We start from the raw sequence: 20,416 nt of genomic DNA, 5'->3' as shown, positions 1-20,416 counted from the left end.
TGAGAAAGCTTCTCGGATGAGAAGCGAAACGTCTTCAGCTACAGAATAGAAGTCCAGTTGTTTTTGTTTTTTTAACTTTTTTTTTAATTTACCATGGCCTGGATGACTGAGAATCTACACCAGCACATAAAAGCAGATTACTCAGTGTAATCAGGTTAATGTGAGATAATGTGTTTATGTATTTTCCTCAACTCTTTCAAAAGGGGGAAAAAAAAATGCTAGCATTCAAAGACTTCCAACATTTGATATGTATCGTAATCCTAAATAACTGTCTCACAGTGCTTTCATTGTTATGCATAACTATTACCGGTCACCATGAAAAGTGCTTAAAACCACTGAGTACATATTGTCATGGCCATTAAGAAAGCTTGGCAACAAACTCTTCCATAAAGCTTGAACTTTAGTGCACCGAAAGTGTGTTTGTGTCTGGACAGAGGAAAGGACAAGGGCAATAGAACAAGTCAGTTTACAAGATTTCAGAGATGATCATTTAAGAGTAAATAAATGACTCTGCGCAGAAGAAAAACAGCACTGGCTTTATCAGCTGGCAATGGTTTGGATTTTGCAAACATGACATTGAATAAAATACAATTATCCACAAGATATTTCCTAAAGCAATGCCACAGAAGATAGCAGTGGCACAAATGTGTTACACCACCTGAAATGTCATCCACCGGCAAATAAAGATTGTTTTGAACTACATGTTCTCATCATAGCAGTGAACACATTTAGTTCAAATACTTCTCTTTAGATCATTTGCAAAATTGAAAAGATTCCCATCAGCCGTCACTTTCGTAGGTTATGTTTGCATGAAAAAGGCACAAAACAACAACACTTGTTACCAGTAATTTTTTTTGCAATTTCTTTGCAAAAAATTACCACAAGCAGACAGTGCCGTCAGGTGGCTTAGTCACATCACCTCTTAGTAATCTAATTTCTAGTAAACAAATCCCTGGTTGGTACTTTTCAAATGCAGCAGCTCTCATAAATCCAGAAAATGGTGCACTGAACACGACAACCTACTTGATTTCCAATTTGTTGAAACACAAAGCTTCCTGTTTTATTTTTTGTTTTGTTTTGTTTTTTGTTTTTTTTTATCCTGGAAGAGGAAACCTGTTTTGTCACTCGGATGAATATTTCTGAAATTAGACTGCATCCGGAAGCGGGGAACAATCAGATTACCAGAGAGTGAGAATGTTTGTTTGAATCACATCCATTGGAGCTTATATAGACTTGAAACCACAGTCCCATCAGAAGCAGCAGGTTACACAAAACAAATCAATCACAAAACACAGTCAACATACTGAGCATCCAGCTGGGGGATTCTGGAGTAAAGTAGACATCACTAAGATGGAAAATTCAATATCTTAATAGGCTTTATAGTTTATATAGGTCTTCAAGGTTGAGGAAATGTGTGATAGGCAGTGTCACTTGCCTAGTGTCCAGAATGCTCTCATTTCACATGGAAATTCATACAAAATGTTTGTTTACAAAAGGTGCTTCTTTCTGTTTTGCCTTTTTGCATTTTAAGGAGATGTGCCCTCCATGCTCATTCATCTCCTGTGCAGAATAGTAAACAGCCTGACGGCCTATATTTTAAAACTTCAGGTCCATCTAAGAGGCTCAAAAAGAAGCAGAACTTTAGGCAACCTTGCAAGAACAAGAGTACCTGTATGCAGCTAAGAGTTACCATGCTTACTTTATTCAAAGTGGAGAGGAACGCTTGATAACACGGTCACACCTGATGCAACAGTCTCCAGGCTGCCTGATATCCACTTTGTAAAGGAAAAATAGGGAAATCTAAATTCTTAAAGTTTGTGTGTATTCATAATACATCTAGACTCTCAGCACAGGCTCGGGACCTCTTCTGAATTATTCAAGATCAGACCTGTTGGGGATGTTGAAAAATCAATACCTCAGCACTTTAGGAAACTTCCACAACCACATACTCAGACAAAAAAAAAAAAAAAGCTTGCAAAAGACAATCCAAGCAGACAACATAAAAAACCATGCCCAACAACCTTGTTTTACTACTTCCTATATTGCCCACTGCATTTATTAATAATTGATTTACAGCATTACAAGTTGTATCTATCATACAGCATACCAAGATGGCAGGATCATACATATCTGCTTCAGAGGACGTTGGAGTCAAGATGGGCAGTTCAAAATGGCTTATCTCAAGGGAAAGTAATAAAAAATGTCTGGATTCTGCAAAATCCAACTCAATTAATTATTATCAGGTCAATCAAACTAATGATGTTCAAAACATAAATCAATAAACATACATACTAGCAGAGCAAAAAAATTGCAAGTATTGATTGGTCTGCCCTTTTAATAGATTTAAAATAGGCATCCATAAACAGTCCACTTTATTTTTGTAAGAAACTGCATTGTACTAATCTTGCTTAGAGAGACCTGGACACATATATATTGTGAATTTAGAATTTTCACAAAATTGACCTAACTTGGAAACTTGACACAATCTTTTTCATCATCAAACCAAAGTTGTTAAAACCTAAATGGATATATGGACTCGATTATTTCAGAAAGCAGAACAGCTAGCCGCATAAAAAAATGGAGTGTCTAGGGCTGCATAATAATAGGAAAACATACACAAATATTGCTAAATATTACATTGACAATATTACTTTAAATAAAACCCACATTTTCCATCATTAGCCTCCTTAATTTCTTTCATCTATCTTTCTACGTAAATGCATGTCACGTGAAATATAATATCTTAGCATGTACTGGAGTGTGAACAACAGCCCTTTGTCTGATTGATATTGCACACACTGACAATACAACAACAATAAACTTTCAATATATATGACCCACCTTGAGATTGCAGTGACAACGTACTTTTGTCATATCGTGCAGCTCTGATAGTGTCTGGTTGTCAAAGCATCACCAAATTTAACAATTCTATCTTTAGATAGAAACAAATGTTCCTATGTAATGCAAAACCCAAGCTCCTCTGAGCAATAAATCCAAGCTGAATAATATATATATATATAGTTTGGGCCAACTATACCCTTGTGACAATTCTGCAAAAATTAAGAAATTAATATATAGGTAGATAATGCAGAACAGTCTGGTTGTGTGCAGTAAAGAAAAGGGATATATATTTTTTTAATATGACACCTTTAGTAACAAGTCTTGGCCAGGCAGCAGTAACTTTCAGAAGTATCCTCTGGTTGCCAAGAAACTCCTTAGAGCCAGGAAACAGACCATAACACAACCAACAGAATAAACAAAAGTGGAAAAAAACGTGTTCATTAGTGAGCCCTAATGGTGCCAACTGGTGGATTTTTGTCACCTTGCCACACTGGCTGTTTCCAGTCTGTACGCTTTAGTTTTTACCTCCACTGACAGACAGACTTAAATCTTCTGGTCCTAAAAGCGAATAAAGCAACACACTGTTCATGCTTTGTTTTGATTTTTTTTTTACCCAGTCATCTAGTGTGACTGGTCTTGTTAGATATCATTTACTTTCTGGATCTGGTGGTGCGGCGGACTAGCTGAAGCTGACAGACTTTGCTCTCAGACAGAACTGTTGTAACTCCTTTTTTTTTTTAGGAAACTCACTTGTAGTCTGAGTATTAGTTTGGTGCTGATGATTGTAGAACTGGATAAAAACACCGATTTTATAGCCTGTTTTGGACGTGAATCAACCTTGTACAAATTGCTCTGCCTCAACTGTGTCCTGACCTCCCTCTGGACTTTCATTTGAACTTCCCATCTCAAAAGTCACCAAGGAGATGTTGACTCCATTCCCAACAGTACTTATGAGAGAGACACTCCAAGTGTAAACAATGTTCCTTTCGCTGTTCTCTCTCTCCTACCCCGCTGATAACTACCCTCTTGTCTAGTTTCCTCTGCTGTTTTTATCCTCTCTGAATCCTGGGCTCAGATAAAGGCTTTCCCACCATCCCACAGGCCCCCATGATGCTTCATGAGCTCCCCACATTGTGTGCTCTTTGTCCCTGGGTGCCGGTGTATGATGTCCCCCTCCTGTCAGCTCGAATCACCCTCCACTCCGGCTCAACAAGCTGCTCTCACCACTCCCCAGCTGCTGCGCCGGTGTGTTTATGGCACCAGCAAGTGTGAGCAGACACTACTGAGGCTGACCTTTGCAGCAGCATCCTGTGCTCCATGATTCTAACCCATTTGACAGTAAATGCCACACAGAATGCTAATGAAGAGGACTGCACAGAGGCATATTATGTTCACTCCAGTGTAATTATCTGTGGGATTGCCCTACACCCCATGATACATATTGTTTAATTAATAAACTGAATTACCTTCTTTTAGACCCTGAGCTTCTCACCTCCAAGTCAAAAGTAATTAGTTCTACGTGCCGATAGAAACATCGACTAGTTGTTGCATTTTTTGCGTGAACATCATTCTTTAACAGCAAGATAAAAGTGATGCACCTTGCAGGACACGCTTTCCACTTTGTTGCAAATTACTGGGATTCTTTAACAGCACTGGGCAAAAGTCTTCAGCCATCTCCCCTTTTTCTCTACAGTGTACTTTCATGAAGCCGGACTTTCTTGTAATCTTTTAAAGCGGTCTCAGTTCTTTCATTTTAAGTCCAGTTACCATTTTCAGAAAAGGCATAAAAAGACTTCTCAACCCAAAGGATGAACCAGTGTTGTGTCAACACACAAACTTAGCAAAGAACATGGTTTATACAGGATGTTTAAACTCTTTGTGAGCGGCAGCCTGATACAATTTGTACACCTTTCTTTATTTGAATTTAGGAAAAAAAAGCAAACACAACACATTTTGACACATAAATTAATACTTTAGGATCAACAAGGTGAGGTACAGTATTAACTGAACATTTGACACACCGTAGATGATTAACTAAGGAATGATACATCTCTCAGCTCTATGATGATTTTTAAATATTACTTTCAGATACTGTTCATTCACTGTAGCTAACTGCATAATATTATGTCACGGTCAGGTTCACAGATCAGACAGAAAAGGAGTGGAAAAAGCAGCTAAAGTCAAATGCACAAACTTCACAAAGCCTGGGAATGTTTTGGTCAAGACCACTTGAAAAGATCACAAAAGTGTCTGGCTCTTTAGAACCAAAACAGAAAACAAGTTTGCAGTGGCTTAAAACTTTTGCACTGTGTTGTTTTTTTTATTGCAAGAAATTATTTTGTAATAATGTCAGGAAAGTTTTATTTAATGCAATAGGATTTTAACTTTACGAAGTGGAAATAAGCCTTTTTACATAGATTAATATTCAGTTCAATTTTAATTTAACAGGAACAGTACAAAAAAAAATTATTCCTTGAAGGAATGCATATCACCTGCTACCTTTCAGTTTTAAACTAAGATAGTCTTAGTGATAAGAAGGAACAATTTCTGGTCAAAACTTGTAAATTATGTTATGTTGACTCTCATGCAACTTTGCAAGATGTGTTAGCACTCAGACTATATGTTGAGGATGACTGTCAGCAATTACCACATTAAAATTTAGCTTAATAGATGTTCAACTGACTAAGTAATAGCCAATTTTGTGTCGTCTAACGTAAATTGGCTGTGGCAGCCATCTTGAATTGGGTTGTCCTCAAAGGTTAATCAGTTTCAGATGTACACACATTGATTACTTCCTCAGAGTTTCATTAAATATGTGCAGTACTTCATAAGATATTTTGCTAAAAGACAAACAGGGCTGTTCAAACTTAACAGGTTTCAGGTACGCAGTCAATGCTCAGAGTATAAGTTGGGAATGACTCTTGACTACTATCACACCAAATTTCAAGTCAATAGTTGTAAACCTGGCTGTAATAAGTTTTGTGAATATAATAAAATTTACCTGCTGGTTCATGAGTTATTTTGCTAACACAACAGATCAATGAACACATGCGTGGACACACACAAATATGGAATCTAAAACATTATCACCCCTTTACCTTCAGTGGTGGGTGAAAACAGTGTTACATATAGTTGTTGCTTTTCACAAAGGACTTCTAGCCAATGACTAATTAGAAGTCTTTGTCCCTGGTTAGGCGTTTAGAGCTTAAACTAATGTAACAAAAATATAATCTTCTACAACAAATAAAAAAGCACCTGCAAAAGTACACACAGAGGCTCAAGAAGTCATAGAAATCGGAACAAAACCTAATTAAGAACACGTAAAAGGGAAGAAAAGCAGTAAGTAGTGTATGCTGTTTTAAGGACTGTTTAAGTTCTTGGTTGTCCAGTGATTTGAAGCTTAATAGTATGATGGCTTTTCAAAAGTTGCATAAAAACAAAATCTGTTGCATAAACAGAAAACTCTGAAGCAAGGCAGCTTAGTGCATTAACAACGCAAAAATATAAACATTGAATTTTTATGATTTAAAGCACTGAAACAAACATTGCCTCTGAACATCCCTTACTCAGCAGATGCTCTGCAAATATTTAGTCTCATGAACACCCTGCAGAAAGCATTAATAGCATCATGTTTACCAGGAACTGCAAGTGTTTGTTAAGTGGCTGACTTACTACGGCGGTTTCGCTTGTTTAAAGGCGAGCATCACCGATTTGCAGCGGCGGCTGTTTGGTTTGAGGTTCTTTAATGTATGTTTCCACTAGATTGATGCGACTGCGGCGGATTCCAGGCCAGCACGCTTACCCGAGGCTGAGTGCCAAGGCGTAATGAGAGATTTGGTTGTGAAATTCAGAATCTGACAGAATGCATTAAAGCCAAGCAGACTGCAGATGCAAAGGGAGCAGTCAGGCCAAAGTGATGACTTCCCATTTCCTACCAACTGTATCAGATTTCCCTTTGCTTCCAGCCACACGGAGGGCCAAGTTGTGCGGCAACTGTGCCTTTGTTTGGACACAGATTCCTATTGTTTGTCATATTAGATACCCGCATACATCTGACAAAAGCAATTACTGGTCCCGCCACTTGGTTGTTTCTGCCAGTGAAGTGCTGGAAATGCAGAGCTAACTATAAAAACTAGCTGCAGCCGCATCCGTTTCTTTGTCATTGAAGGCAACACAGAGATTTCATTTCTATTAAGGTCATTTTCTTGACATGGCGGGACAGTCCGTGTCACTCTAGGTCAGGGTGTCCCGCCTAGATATTTTACAGCAGCAGTGTGCCCTTGTGATACCAAACAAACACACACTGTGTGACAACTATGATCTAAGGGAACAAATAATGTGACAGCCTCTCGAGCTCCCTGGGCAGGCTGCTCTTCCCGCAGGGAGTCAATGAAATCAGATTTTCTATATTTCTGAAAAGGTTGGATTGATCCTGGACACGAGGTCAGATGTAAAAGATGTAGCCAGTCGACCTTTTTACGCTTCTGCTGCTTTGTTTTCTTTGCCCTAGACTGCAAGAGTGGCACATCCAAAATCAAACTAAGTAGAACATCAATGAATACTTCTCTATATTTTACAATGTTTAGCTTCTCTCCATTGACTCCCTGTCAAACTCAAAATAGATTTTAAAATCCTACTTCTAACATAACAACCAAGCTCCATCTTATATTAAATAAACCCATTTGTCTTTATTTTCTTAACAGAGCACATGGCTGTCAGATCACAGATTTAATTGTAGTTCCTGGAGTTTTTAAAATGTACAACAGGAGGCAGAGCTTTCAGTTATCAGGCTCCTCTCTCGTTGTACCAGCTTTCATTTTCTGTCTATGAGGCTGACACTCTGTCTACTTTTACGACCAAGCTTAAAACTTTCCTGTCTGATGAATCTTATAGTTAGGGTTGGTTTGGATTTCCTGAACTATCCATGAGTTATGCTGCAATAGGCTTAGACTGCTGGAGGACAAACTGACCACATTTTCTCACTCTGTTGCTCTCTTTACTCTTTACTTGTGCAACTCTCTATGTTTGTTATTGCTGTCATTAACCTGTGTTTTTCTTCCCATACAAACTACACCTGGATTAATCCTTCTCTGTTTGTCTTTGCCTCTTTCCTGTCCCCTCAACCCCCAGGTGGTCGAAACAGATGGCCGCTCATCTTGAGCCGGTTTCTGCTGGAGGTTTCTCCCTGTTAAAAGGAAGTCATTCCTTTCCACTGTCGTCAACGTGCACTCAAGATGGGGAATTGCGACAAACTGAAATTTGTTGGCTTCTTTAAATAGATAACTTTTACTAATTGGCATTTCAAAATGTACTGTATGTGGAAGTATTGTATTATAATAATAATAATAATAATAATAATAATAATAATAATAACTGAACTGAATGTAATTTGATTTGAATGTGGATCTGAAAAGGATTTCTGATTTGGGCTTGTTTCTCTCTCTCTCTCTCATATAGTGACCACCTTGGTTATGAATCAGTGGTGCCTGAACTGAATTGAAATAAACCAATACACCAGATTAAATAAAATGCAGAACAGAGCTTGCAAATGAGTTTGTGTACAATATATTTATTCTATGTGGATGAGCAGAACTTGACTCTAAGTCTGTGAATAAGTAATGAGTCTGTTTGCGTCTTTCAGGATAGCTATCAGAAACAAGAAGTTCCAGAGGAGAATGAAACCTTGTGAAAAACTGGCGTGTTTTATTATTATTATTATTTTTAAATGGGCATCCATGGTCAAGGACAAAACATCAGAGATTGATAAAGATCCTCACAAGCATCACTTCCCCCCAGTCCTGAGATATAACAGATATCTGGAGACACACAGATCAGAGATGACAATATTTTACTGTGGACACATGGGCAAGAAATGACCCTTAGCTGAACTCCAGCAGAGTCACAAATATGCTCATTCTGATTTAGATGCTCTCCCCTCCCAGCATCCCTCTGGCAAAAAACAGAGAGAAGGAACAATAGGACAGTCAAATGTATCCTAATTCCAGCCGGAGACACTAATTCAGTTCAGAAACAGCAAGAAAATGGGCTTGCGAGAGCAGACCCCGGCAAATACACGGCGGATAAAAACGATTATCCTGCAGATGAGCGGAAAGATGAAAACTAATTTAATAATAAGACCAGAAAATTCTCCAAGATAACGGGGATCTAGAGACCAATCCGAGACCCATCTGGCTTGCACTGCACGTGTTGGAGCCATTTTCTGCAGCAGGAGTTGTCCATTTAAACAATGGTGCTAAAAGCTGAGGAGCTACATTACTTACACTGCTCTTACACCTTACACAGTGAACTTTAACAGCAGTGTTTTATTTTAAGCAGAAGGATTTGGGCTTTTAACACTCTTCACAAAACTGTTTTGAGGCACTCTTGTCTATCTTTTTACTTGAGTGTTGGTTTATACTTTTGGTACATAACAATTCGAGTGAACTCTTTCTTACTTTGTCCTTTTCAGATGATGTATTTGACACCTAAGGATAAAAGTTAATTTACCCTTTTTATTTTTCATCTAGGTACAAGAGGCATGTACACTCATAATACATTGAGTGCTTTGTGTTTAACGCAACTTTTAGACTGCAGATATTGTTTTTATCAGTATGTGTAAAACTCTTAAAATGTAATTACATAAATCAAGAGTACACACATTAGCCTCAACGCTAAAATCAACTTTTCTTCATATAAGGAAGTATCTCACTTGGCTGTGACGATTGGGAACAAACTGGAGATAGATATTTATGAGAAAATATGAAAATTTGCATTTGGAATCACATGTTTGAACAAATTTCTGGCAAAGGAGATTGCATACACATCTACAAAAAAGACAGCTCTTGTGCTCTGGGATAACAAAAACAAAATTAGGAAGGGTTCTAGATGGTTATTAGAAACCTCCAACGCCTCTGTAACTTTTGTGGGAGAAAATTTGTTGCACAAACATTTGAACATGTTAAAAATTTCCTGCAACACAAAAGGAGGCCTCTGCAGCTATGTTACTTTATGGGATATTGTGGAAACTCAATCACAAATGCTGTTTACAATTTGTTGCCAACAGTTGCAGCATAGTGAGATACTACATTTAGTATAGAGCATGTTCAGCCACTTCACCAATGCGGTTTTTCTGGTATGATGGACAGCACTTTTCTGGACAGCTACGTGTATTTTGAATGATGTTAGTATTCAGAGTTGATCATTAGGGGAAGATCATTGCACCACACTAAAGCCTTAGTTCTGAGATTTGAATCTGGAGTGTGAGGCACCAGGACGCTGTCCCTCATACCAAACCTCCAAGCACAACTCCAGCCCTCCTCCAGTCCTCAGAGAATCTGTTATCAGACAGGAGAACAAGAGGCATGTTACCCAAGCTAAGGGAGGACACAGCATGCACGTGTGTCCCAAGGACAGAAATAGACAGGAGAATGGATGGCCACCTATCCTCACTCTGTCCTGGATGAACACGGCAATATCCCTGCTGCTTTGTTTACTGGCGTTCTTTGGGTCTTGTCTTCACTTGGCTGGTACCTGTTGTATTATCATATTTTTAAGTTTACGTTTCTCAAATTCTCTAATTTTTTTATTTGTGCCGATTCTAAGTGAGTCTAACATTTGGAGAAAAAACTTTAATAACATTTCATGAAAAACTGAAAATTTCACTTTTCCATGAAATGCTAATTATTTCTTTCAGAATTAGGGACTGATGTTGATTCAAAGTAACATATTTGTAGGGTCATTGTAATCTTTTGGGACTGAATCATCATCCGTTTAAACCTAATGAACAAAAGAACCTTTTACTGAAGAAAATTTGTTTAGCCCACTCAAAAAAAAAAAATTATGGAGTGAGGGATGGGGGTGGGGTTGTTGCTTCAATAGATAAGGCCCCTGTCTTTGCTTGTGTTACAAAAAAAAAAGTGGTATACGCCAAAATTAAATCCATATGAGATCTAAAAGTTACTTACAGATTATTGCATTGGGCAGAGAAAAACTGATGTTTATCACTTGCAGTTTCTTTAATGTTTTGTCACTCTATATTTATTAGATATTTTTGCAATCTCTAGAGCCTTGTTTAAACCTGGCACTTGACTACAAGTGGACAACTGTAATTGAGAGCATTCACACCTGGCAGTAAACTTTGTACCCCAAAATAGAAATTGTCGATTATAATGACAATAAAGTTTCCCCTTAAAGTCAATGTATTGTCTTAAGAAATCTAATTAACATGTCATTTATCAGAACAACAACACTTCATATTCTGTGTTGCTCATTTTAGCATTTTAAACACATTTCTTAGCTATATAAAGTCTAGTTAACGATATTGGATGTTATAAAAATCGGATGTTCTTACTATATTTTAGTGTGTATTTTTTTGTTCCTGCTTTATTGCATTACAAACAGCAGGCAAATCCTCACTAAAGGTTCTTACATTGTGTGAAGTGTGGTAATGTGCAAACACTCTAAATTAAAACTTCAGTACAACTGAGGACAAGCATTTTTATCATCTAGCTTAAGTCAAGTATCTATAGGCTCCGTTCTTTATTGGCCTTTTTACTGAGAAAAATGAGATCCATGGAGAAACAGCAGCGTTGCCATGTCTCATAAAAGGAGGATTAGTCACTTTGTTAGTGCACCTCCACATTACCTAAACCATTTGTGCCTTGCATTAAACGTCACTTGGAGAGTTTTGTACTTATTTACCTGCCAACACAGGCATCACTTTGATCCATCTGCTTAAGCCTTGGCAGAACATCTACAGCAGAAAAATGCATTTGTGTAATGCATACCTCTTTTTTTTCTCTGCTAACTTATTACAATGCAAACGACTTTGTCACATCAACACCAAACTCGGTACTAAAAGTTTCACCCACTCACTTTCAGCCTGGATAGAAGAAAATTCAGAGCCCCTTCTCACACAGTCTGCAAGAAATCTTTTCCTTTGTTTTGCATGTTATATAGGACAGTGGGAATATGCACAAGTCTGTAAAACTCTGCTGTGTCCCAGTTTCTGCAGGTCGGTATGTTAACAGGTTATTGATATCTGTATTTCCATACAGGTGCACCAAAACCTGCGAACAACAGGAATTATTTTTAACCAGAGAAAGATTCAGTCTCATAATATTCTTCTTCAGAAAGACAGATTGTTAAAGTGGACTAACACAGACCCACTAACAGCCACGCATCACTGACCTTGCCGACGTAGAGGGGTTCGTTTCCCGTGTACTCCTCCAATACGAAGAACTGGTTCCATACCCAGCTGCGTTTGTGCCTGTGCAGGACGTCCCAGGGGTCCGGATCAGAGTGCGGAGAGTTCTCCAGATCCCCAGAGCTGGGCTTCAGCCCCCAGCAGCAGCAGCTTCTCTCCCTCAAGACAAACAGGAGCACCAGAGGAGCCAGGGCTCTGCATATGCCTGAGCAGCACCAACCCATCGTTTGGGCTCCCCTCCAAAAATGCACTGGAGCAAGAAAAGGAGCAAAATTCTAAAAAAAAAAAAATAAAAAAAAATTGAAATGTCAAAACCCTAGGGGTTTTATCCACACAGTCCGGACTCTCTGTTTCACCAGAAAGCAACAACAGTCAGACTCTGAAAGGAGCACATGGACCGAAGATGAGTCAAGCTCTGCATTTTGCTGTGTTGCTTTTTCCTTTTTTTTAAATTGGGGTAATTCCTGCCACTTTGGAGCCAGGGAGTTGACAATAAAGCCAGCCAAGAGGGTCACTGGTGACCAGGGAGGCTTCGACACAGACTCTTTGTAATTGGCACCTATCAGAAGAAAAAAAGAGGGAGGAAAAAAGGGAGAGACAAAGACATAGAGGAGAGAAGAGAGAAAGGAGTGTCAGCAGAATTGCCTCTATGACCGCAGCCACTTTAGATAGCAAGTAATGTGCCTGCTGATGCAATGATAATGGCATTTTTTTCACAGATTCAAAGGAAAGTGGTAAAAAATGAATACAATCAACATATACACTGTCACCTACACACCGCAAGGAAAAACTGGCTGAGGTCAAAAGTGTTAATAAGGGTAAGATGGGGGGAAAAATGACAAGGCTCTGTAAAGAAATTTCACATTGAGTGGAAACATTGGTGGCGGCACAGAATAACAATCAAACGCCATTCAGCTGGCTCACAATTATCTGAGCTTTACCTCACCAAGGTCGTTATTTTGTCACATTTTCCGTCGTATGAGTTGGTGACGGCAGAAGAGCTTGACTCTAACGAGCCACATGATCTGTGCGGCGAGAGCTCATCACCGGGATTAAAAATAAATCTGAGCTGTCAGCAGCGCGGCGGCCCGGGTGCTCCTGACCTCTGCTCCAAGTTGTTGCCAGTCCAGGCCGAGCACACGCAAAGACATGGGGGTGGGGGGGTGCGGGGGATTTGTGTCCATGTTGTGACAGATCCCCCAAGATGCAGGAACATGACGACCTGTCAGACCTGCCGAAGAAAGTATCCTGACAGATGATGTTCGTGTCACATCCTGGCGGTCCTGAGCTGCTGAGAAATTACGTAAACTTCACATTTACCGCTGCTATTATGTGTCTGATTCGAGGCGCAACAGTAACCCCTGACAAATCCCCCATCGATAAATATCCCAAAACGAGGTGCCCGGGAGAAGACCAAGTGCGAACGTAAGGAGAGGTTTCACCAGCAGACGTTTGGAGCATTTGACCACATGTGCATTTCAGTTCCTCTCTGACCTCTCTTTGTCTCTCCTCTATGCAGAGCACTGGCAGAGCCCTGGGTGAGAAAGGTAATTGCTTTGGCATACAGTGACCTCTTTCTTCCCTCACAGATCCTCTGTTTCTCGTTTTACTTCCTCTTCATTCCCCCTGGCAAAAGCAAAACAGTACACCACACACATCCTGTGGAAGTGATTTGTTGTAGTTCACCACGGGAGAGTCATTAGCCGACGCTAATAATTAAAACAAGGAATAAATCACAGCTGCATGACTGTCACCTCTCCAGACACCTAGAGTGTAATCATGTGAGAATTTATTAGAAAACCGTTTTATTTTTGTCCTGCTTTGCATTTTTAGTCAAAGTGCAAAAAGTTTTCCTGACCAGCTTGTGCTTGTATCAAGAAAAAGAAACAACATCTACACTCACAATAACACACAAATTCACCAATTTAATGGTGGAAGTGAAAAGTGGAGCAGAAATGGCTGCGGGGCTTGTGAAGGCAGGTTGCAGCTCTGGTGTTTGTGGTATTGTGGAGATGGATGCGGAGTCAACACGAGCCAACTTCACGCATGTCATTTTCCTAAAACGTGAGGAGATGGAATACAGATTGAAGACATCAGTAATGTAGTTGTGGCTACAAGAGTGGGCTCAGTAAAGCAGATATCGGCTTTTTATTTAATGAGTTTCTTCTGATTTACCATCCAGTTGATTTTAATTTATTAGGCATGCCATGCACTGAAGAAATCAATGTGCTTTTTTTTTTCCTCCAGTGCAGTTGTTTATCATTTGAAAAATTAAAGAGTCAGATCTAAATGAAACGTTTGACTGGCAAACACAGACGTGGACGTGACGAGAGCGTTTTATAAAGGCTTTCCATTCCTTCTTTGTGTGTTGTGCTGGCAAACGCAGAGTCGAAGTCTATAAAGTGACAAGAAAAGACATCAAATCTTGATAACAGCCGCAGAAAAGCATCGTATCTGATGCGATTATCGCACGATGCGAGCTTCTTTCTTGTTGCAAACAAGACAGGACGGTTCTGGTAGAAAAGGGCCTGAAATGTTCATGTCTGATGAGTGACTGGCACCAAAAGCTGTGAAAACATTGGGAGAACCCCTAATAATAGCTTATTATGTGTTTCACTTCAACTTCTACATCTAAAGCTGCCTTAAAAGCTGCTTTCAAAGGCAGATTTTAACTTGTGCTGAACAAGGACAATAGGTCATGCCGCTTGGATAAAAGCTCTTTATATTTCTACATTTTACAGGAGAAAAAAAGCACATTTTTTTCTTAAAATCTAAACATAATTAGATTTTACCACCATTCTGTAGCCTCAGATTTGTAGCGCCAGCCTTTTAAAACATTCAGAGTTCTAGTTGGACCGCCTGTGGAGGCTCATTGCTGGCCAGTGTCAAAGTGACGCTGCTAAATTAAGTGAAAATGTGAGCTAAAGCTGTGAATGTAAAGCGTCCCAGTCTTCCCCTGGCTCTGTTTCTCTTACACACACCCTCCTCTAATCCCATTTGCCAACCTCACAACAGGATTACCAGCACCACGGCGCTCAGTTACCAAATCGGACGCTCTCTCCGATCCAAACGCTCATCCATCATTGAGAACCTGGGCCATGAAAACGCCACAGAAATGGACCCAATCTTAACTTAATCACGGTTTGAGACAAAATGCAGAATGTTCAATCAGATAATACATTCTCATTGATTTTGGACAGTTTGCTGCAGTATCAGGGCCTTTTTCATGTGTTCTTGTGACAGACGGAGCTAGGCCTGCACAGTATTAGGAAAACACAATCATAATATTAGTGAATATCAAAATGACAATATTAGCTGCCATAAAATTTTCACTCCTATTCGAATCATCTGTCATCACATTCCTCACAACAATTTCCATCTTGGTCACTATCGCCTGGATCGTTTGTGGCCATTTAGAGCAGAAAGACTCCTTCTGATTGTGTCTGCAATTACGTTCAGTCTGACACAATACTGACAAGGCACACACTGTTTGTCAGGTTGGTAATGGTTAGTTGAACCCAGAATGCAGATGGACACCAGGAGCTCAGATGAAAACTGACTAACTAATGAAAAAAAGGCAAAACAAAGAGCTGTCGTGGCAGCAAACAAAAACTTACACAAGGGTGGATCACAGGGAACACAAGGAGAACCAGATAGTGCGTTACTGCAACAATGAAGGACTGACGAGGAGATGGGCAAGACTGAGTTTTAAAGGCAGCTGATGAGGAAGCGGAAACAGGTGAGTGATACAAACTAGGGACAGGTGCAGATGGGTGTGGCAGGCTGACAAGTGAATACCACCGAGGAACAAATGACTGAGGGCAGGTGAATGATGAACAGAGGACACAGAGGACACAGAGAGCAAAACCACACAAGAGCTTACAAAGACTACTCAGGAACCAACAATATTAACCACAGGGAATAAACTAAACACGAGGATAACAGAACTATGGGAACACGAGGGGAAACATGACCATAAAATTAACATAAAGATCACCAAAAAGAACTCAAAAAGTACAGATTCTAACGCTGGCTAATACTTTTTAATAAATTGTGATAGGGGTGTAATGGTACTTAAATAAACAGTACAGAAGTTCAATATTAACTAACATAGCATTAATTTACACCTGTATGACATTTCTGAGAAATGTTGTTTTATAAGCATGAAAAACAATATAAAAGGTGCTCCGATTTGCCTAGCCTGGACATAGACGTCTACCCTTGTCTTCATATTCCACGACTGATGTCACCACTCATAAGGTCCTGACTATAATAACTGAACAACACTTCAAAATGACCAGACTATCCCTTTAAAGACCTGCCTTGTTGTTTCAGATAGAAAAGCTCTGTAGTCCCAGTGATCACAGAAAGCTGCAGTAGAGGAAAACAACATTCCTATATGGCAACCATGTGTCTCATATATTCCACGCTTCGACTCTTCTGTGGCAAACATTTTGAGTATTTATTCTGTGTCCGTGATGTCATCGCCGTTTAAGCACTGGGAGATGTTACTCAGTATGATTTATGCCAAATTGAGGTTAAAATACTTGAAGCATGCAAACTTTAGTTTTTTTGTTTTGTTTTGATTTTTGTAGAACAGTATTTTCTTAACCCAAGACAGATACTTTCTTGGAGTTTATTCAACTTTTTCTTTGACACATGACCTGGAAGACACTGTTTACAGACCAGATTGGATGGATCAGACCAGGCAATATGTTTTTTCTTATTTTGTTTTGTTTTTGTTCATTTCTTTGTGGGTTTTTTTAAATTTTTTATTTTAGAATGTGTCATTTGTTTCTGTTTTCACTTCACCATTGTGCAGCCCCAACTGAAACATTTTTCTGCCATTCATAAGGACTGTAAAACTGAGGGGCTTCAGTGTTATCCTGCAGAATATTTACAACACACACACAGATCAGACTCTTGGGGAAGCAGAAGTCTAAACATGGGCTTTTTGGCTGAAGGATCCTCCTGCTCACTGATTCCAACCATCCCAGCTTGCATATATATAAGTTCATCTTCGCTCGTAGATCTGACTAAATCTAACTGCACTTCATGCTCTGTGCAGATTTTTACATACAGATGGAAGGGACTCAGATCACCAAGTGTATTGGAGTAGAAACGCAACAATTTTTTTTAATCAAATAAGGAAAATAAGCTTTTAAAAATGATGTTTGCCTTGCTCTTTTTTGCCAAAGAGGGACTGAAATATTTATTTTTTTTAAAAAAGGCTTGTTTCTTTTAAGTTATTGTGATTCATTTCTCTAACAAAACAAATATGAATTTGTGATCAATTAGGGTTTTTTTTTTTTTTTGCAAGCATGTATGGAATGGAATTTCAGAAAGGTTCATGCACATGCACACATCTTACAAAACATTTCAACAATCTTACAAAAACAAACAAATGAAACAATGACTTTAAGGCAAACTGGACTAAACAAGTCAAATTTTTTAATCATTGAGTATTTTTGCTGAAAATTAAAGACTTACTTACCAACAACAACAACAAAAAATAAATAAAAAATCAAATTTCAGGTTACTGAAGTCATAAATGTACACTTTTTGTTCTGAAACAAAAAGTCTGGTTCATTTTTATCCTCTCTGTTGTAAAATATGAGCATCTCAGCTCCAAAGGGGGGGAGTATTTTTCTTTAAAAAAAACGTAATCTCTAAATTGGTTTCAAAAATAAAGTAATTTAGCCTGTTTGCAATGTAAATCAGCAGGTAGCTCGCCTCTTTTCTGTGACCTGGCTGCTTTGACCCTCCCGTTACGCATCCATCATTGCGCATTAGCTGTCAACACCTGCACAACAAAGCAGGAAAAGTTCGCTCCTGTAACCTGATCGATGAGAAAAGGTTTTTTGTCCACACAGAAAGGAAGCACACACACACACACATACACAAAATAGCTTGAATCATTATCTCCGATCGATTGCACGTCTTTAAAAACTTTCAGGGGAATAAAGAAGCAGCGGGGGAACAGAGGAAAAAAACAAAAAAAGATGATGGGAGTCGGAAAAGATGACAGTAAACATCCGCCGCAGGAGAGCCAGTGTCCCTGGAATACTAATTACGGGATAAGGACACAATCAAACCTGGGCAGAGCAGAAATTTCAAAGGTTCAGCTCAGAAAACGGAGCAACTTCACAACAAAATCCAGCCGTATATGTTCGAAACCGGAGCAGGTTTTACTCACCCAGAAGCAGGAGAAGTTCACCACATGGATGGGCTCTGCTGGTAAAAGTTGAGCCTCTCCTCTCCGCGCTCTCCGTGGAGACAAGCGGTCTGTTCGGAAGCTGCTGCCACGGTGGGATAAGTCCTGACGCGGGGCATGGTGGAGATCGGCGGCCGGGGTCTCGCGCGTAAAACGCTTCTCTCTCCCTCAGCGGGGATGTGGCGACTGTGATTCTGCGCTCCCTCTGTCTCACCTCCTCTCTCCCTCCCTCCCTCCCTTCTCTTCTGCCTCCATCTATCCTGCGCAGTGCCACCTCTGTCTGCGCGCGCGGGGAACCCCCAGCTGCAAGGCTCCGGGATTTAGGCTCCTGCGCGCGGCGAGCGGAGGCACGGGGAGCGCGCCCGTCCGAGACCCAGATCTCCTCCGACTTGGGGGGTGGGGGGAGACGATGGAGCCGCCGTCGGAACGAGTTTGACCAAAATAAATTGGCGAGCGAGGGAGGTGGAAGCCAGGAACGCACGCGGCGCTTTTGGCAGAACGAAATGAAAAAAAAAAAAAAAAATCCCAAACTCCGACCTGCCAAGTTTTTTGGCAGCAGATGGCATGTGTGCTGTTAAACGAATGCATCGGTGCTGAGAGGAAAAATCAATGCAAAAAAAAAAAATAAAAAATACATAAAAATTCCTGACATCTTTAACTAATGAGAAGAATCTAGCATCCGCCTCCCACTGTCTTGAGAATTAATCAAATCCTCCAAGTCATATGTTAGCTTCGCAAATTCCTCTGCTAAACTTTTTTTTAAACATATATTTTTTATCATTATTATTCCTATTCCAAACAGTTGACTTATCCCCCTTTTATGTTGTCTCAACTTAAACTCACAATAAAGCGTCTTTATGTTTAAAATATTCCACTGAGGTCCCACATTTGTGCTAAAAAGAGTTTTATTTTGTGCCCAATTAGCTGCAAAGTGAGCTCCTGTGGTGACAGAAGAATGCAGCAAGAGGCCGGGCCTCTCCAAACAGCAACACCTCCACACTCACAGCCCCTTTGAGACTAACCAGCATTAGTTTTATGCCTAATTAGTGACAGCAAACATATAACATTCACCAACCTCTCCCCTAAACAAACAAAAAAAAAAAAAGATTTGACAAAGGTCTTTAATGTGGGTCTTTGGAGTTTGTTTTGGAGCATTTCTACATATTGTTTCAAAGTTTCAAGACATGAAATCCCACCTTGGAGTCATTAGTCATGGATGAATCATCTCCTTTGTGTGTTTTTTCCTCATTTGCACTTTGGAGACGGTGGCATTGCAGCTCCTCTTTGTCTCCTCCACTCCATCATTTTAGGAAGGGAGCAGTGACCCAAACTAATAGAAAGAGCAGCCTCTGTCTGTCATACCTGGAAGAGCACTTGGCAAAAGTTGGATTTCCAGATGCAGCAAGCCAAAATAAACAAGTATAAATTGTTTGTGGAGAAGGGGAGGAGGAACAAAATAAAGCCTTGGCAAAAAAAATAAATAAATAATAAATTTGAAAAAAGGGAAAATAAATCAGGCTAAATTCAAAGGCTGGGTATTGTCAAAGCTCCACCTGAAGGGTGCATGGGGACAGAGCAATGGGGTGAGTGGGCGTGTGGTGAGAGAGAGGTGGTGGTGGTGGGGGGGTTATCAGTGCAGGAGGGAGGAGAGGAGGTGAGGGAGGGGTCCGCAGCAGTTCAGCAGTGAGAGTTATTTAATTGGCGAGTGACATTGGGAGCTTCAGCTCTTCCCCATCAATCACAGCCGGTCAGGAGATGCCTGAGGTGATGTGGCCCCCTCGTCCCGCTTATACCCACCCCCGCGTCCCACCCTGCCATTTAACCACCTCCATTACCCCCCCTTTAATGCTCCCCAGCTCCACCACCCCTTCCAGTCAAGATGCCCTGACCTCCACTCCCTACAGTTATCTTCTCCCCTGAGACACACACTCACTTCGCTTGATGGGTCTTTTTGTTCAGCGACGTGCAAGGGAAACAGCAAGAGGACTACTGTAAGCACAGATAGAGGAATAATGAAATATGACCTCTGAGGACAACAAGGTTTTATTCTTCTTTTTTTATGTGCAGAGCAAGGTCTCAAGGTAAAAAAAATCTTTTCATTTGTTCAGATGGGAACGTACTGCACAGGTTGTGTGCCTGCACAAAGTTTTCATTTG

General features: G+C 40.0%; 1 protein-coding gene across 2 annotated transcripts in view; it reads right to left on the bottom strand.

The window, feature by feature from the left end:
• Nucleotides 1–19,330, bottom strand: part of cdh7a (cadherin 7a) — a 134,913-nt gene extending 115,583 nt beyond the window's left edge. Inside the window, exons 1-2 of one of the 2 annotated variants that reach the window (XM_017406800.3) lie at nucleotides 18,243–19,330; nucleotides 12,031–12,605 (exon numbers count right to left, since the gene is read on the bottom strand). In XM_017406800.3, the coding sequence (XP_017262289.1) occupies nucleotides 12,031–12,270 (240 nt within the window). In that variant the 5' untranslated portion in view covers nucleotides 12,271–12,605; nucleotides 18,243–19,330. Of the gene's footprint in view, nucleotides 1–12,030; nucleotides 12,606–18,242 lie in introns of those variants that run through there. The other variant, XM_025003884.2, reaches the window with a different exon arrangement.
• Nucleotides 19,331–20,416: the final 1,086 nt, after the last annotated feature.

This window comes from Kryptolebias marmoratus, linkage group LG21, assembly GCF_001649575.2.
Source record: "Kryptolebias marmoratus isolate JLee-2015 linkage group LG21, ASM164957v2, whole genome shotgun sequence".
Lineage (NCBI taxonomy): Eukaryota > Metazoa > Chordata > Actinopteri > Cyprinodontiformes > Rivulidae > Kryptolebias > Kryptolebias marmoratus.
This window is presented reverse-complemented; position numbering and strand designations above follow the sequence as displayed.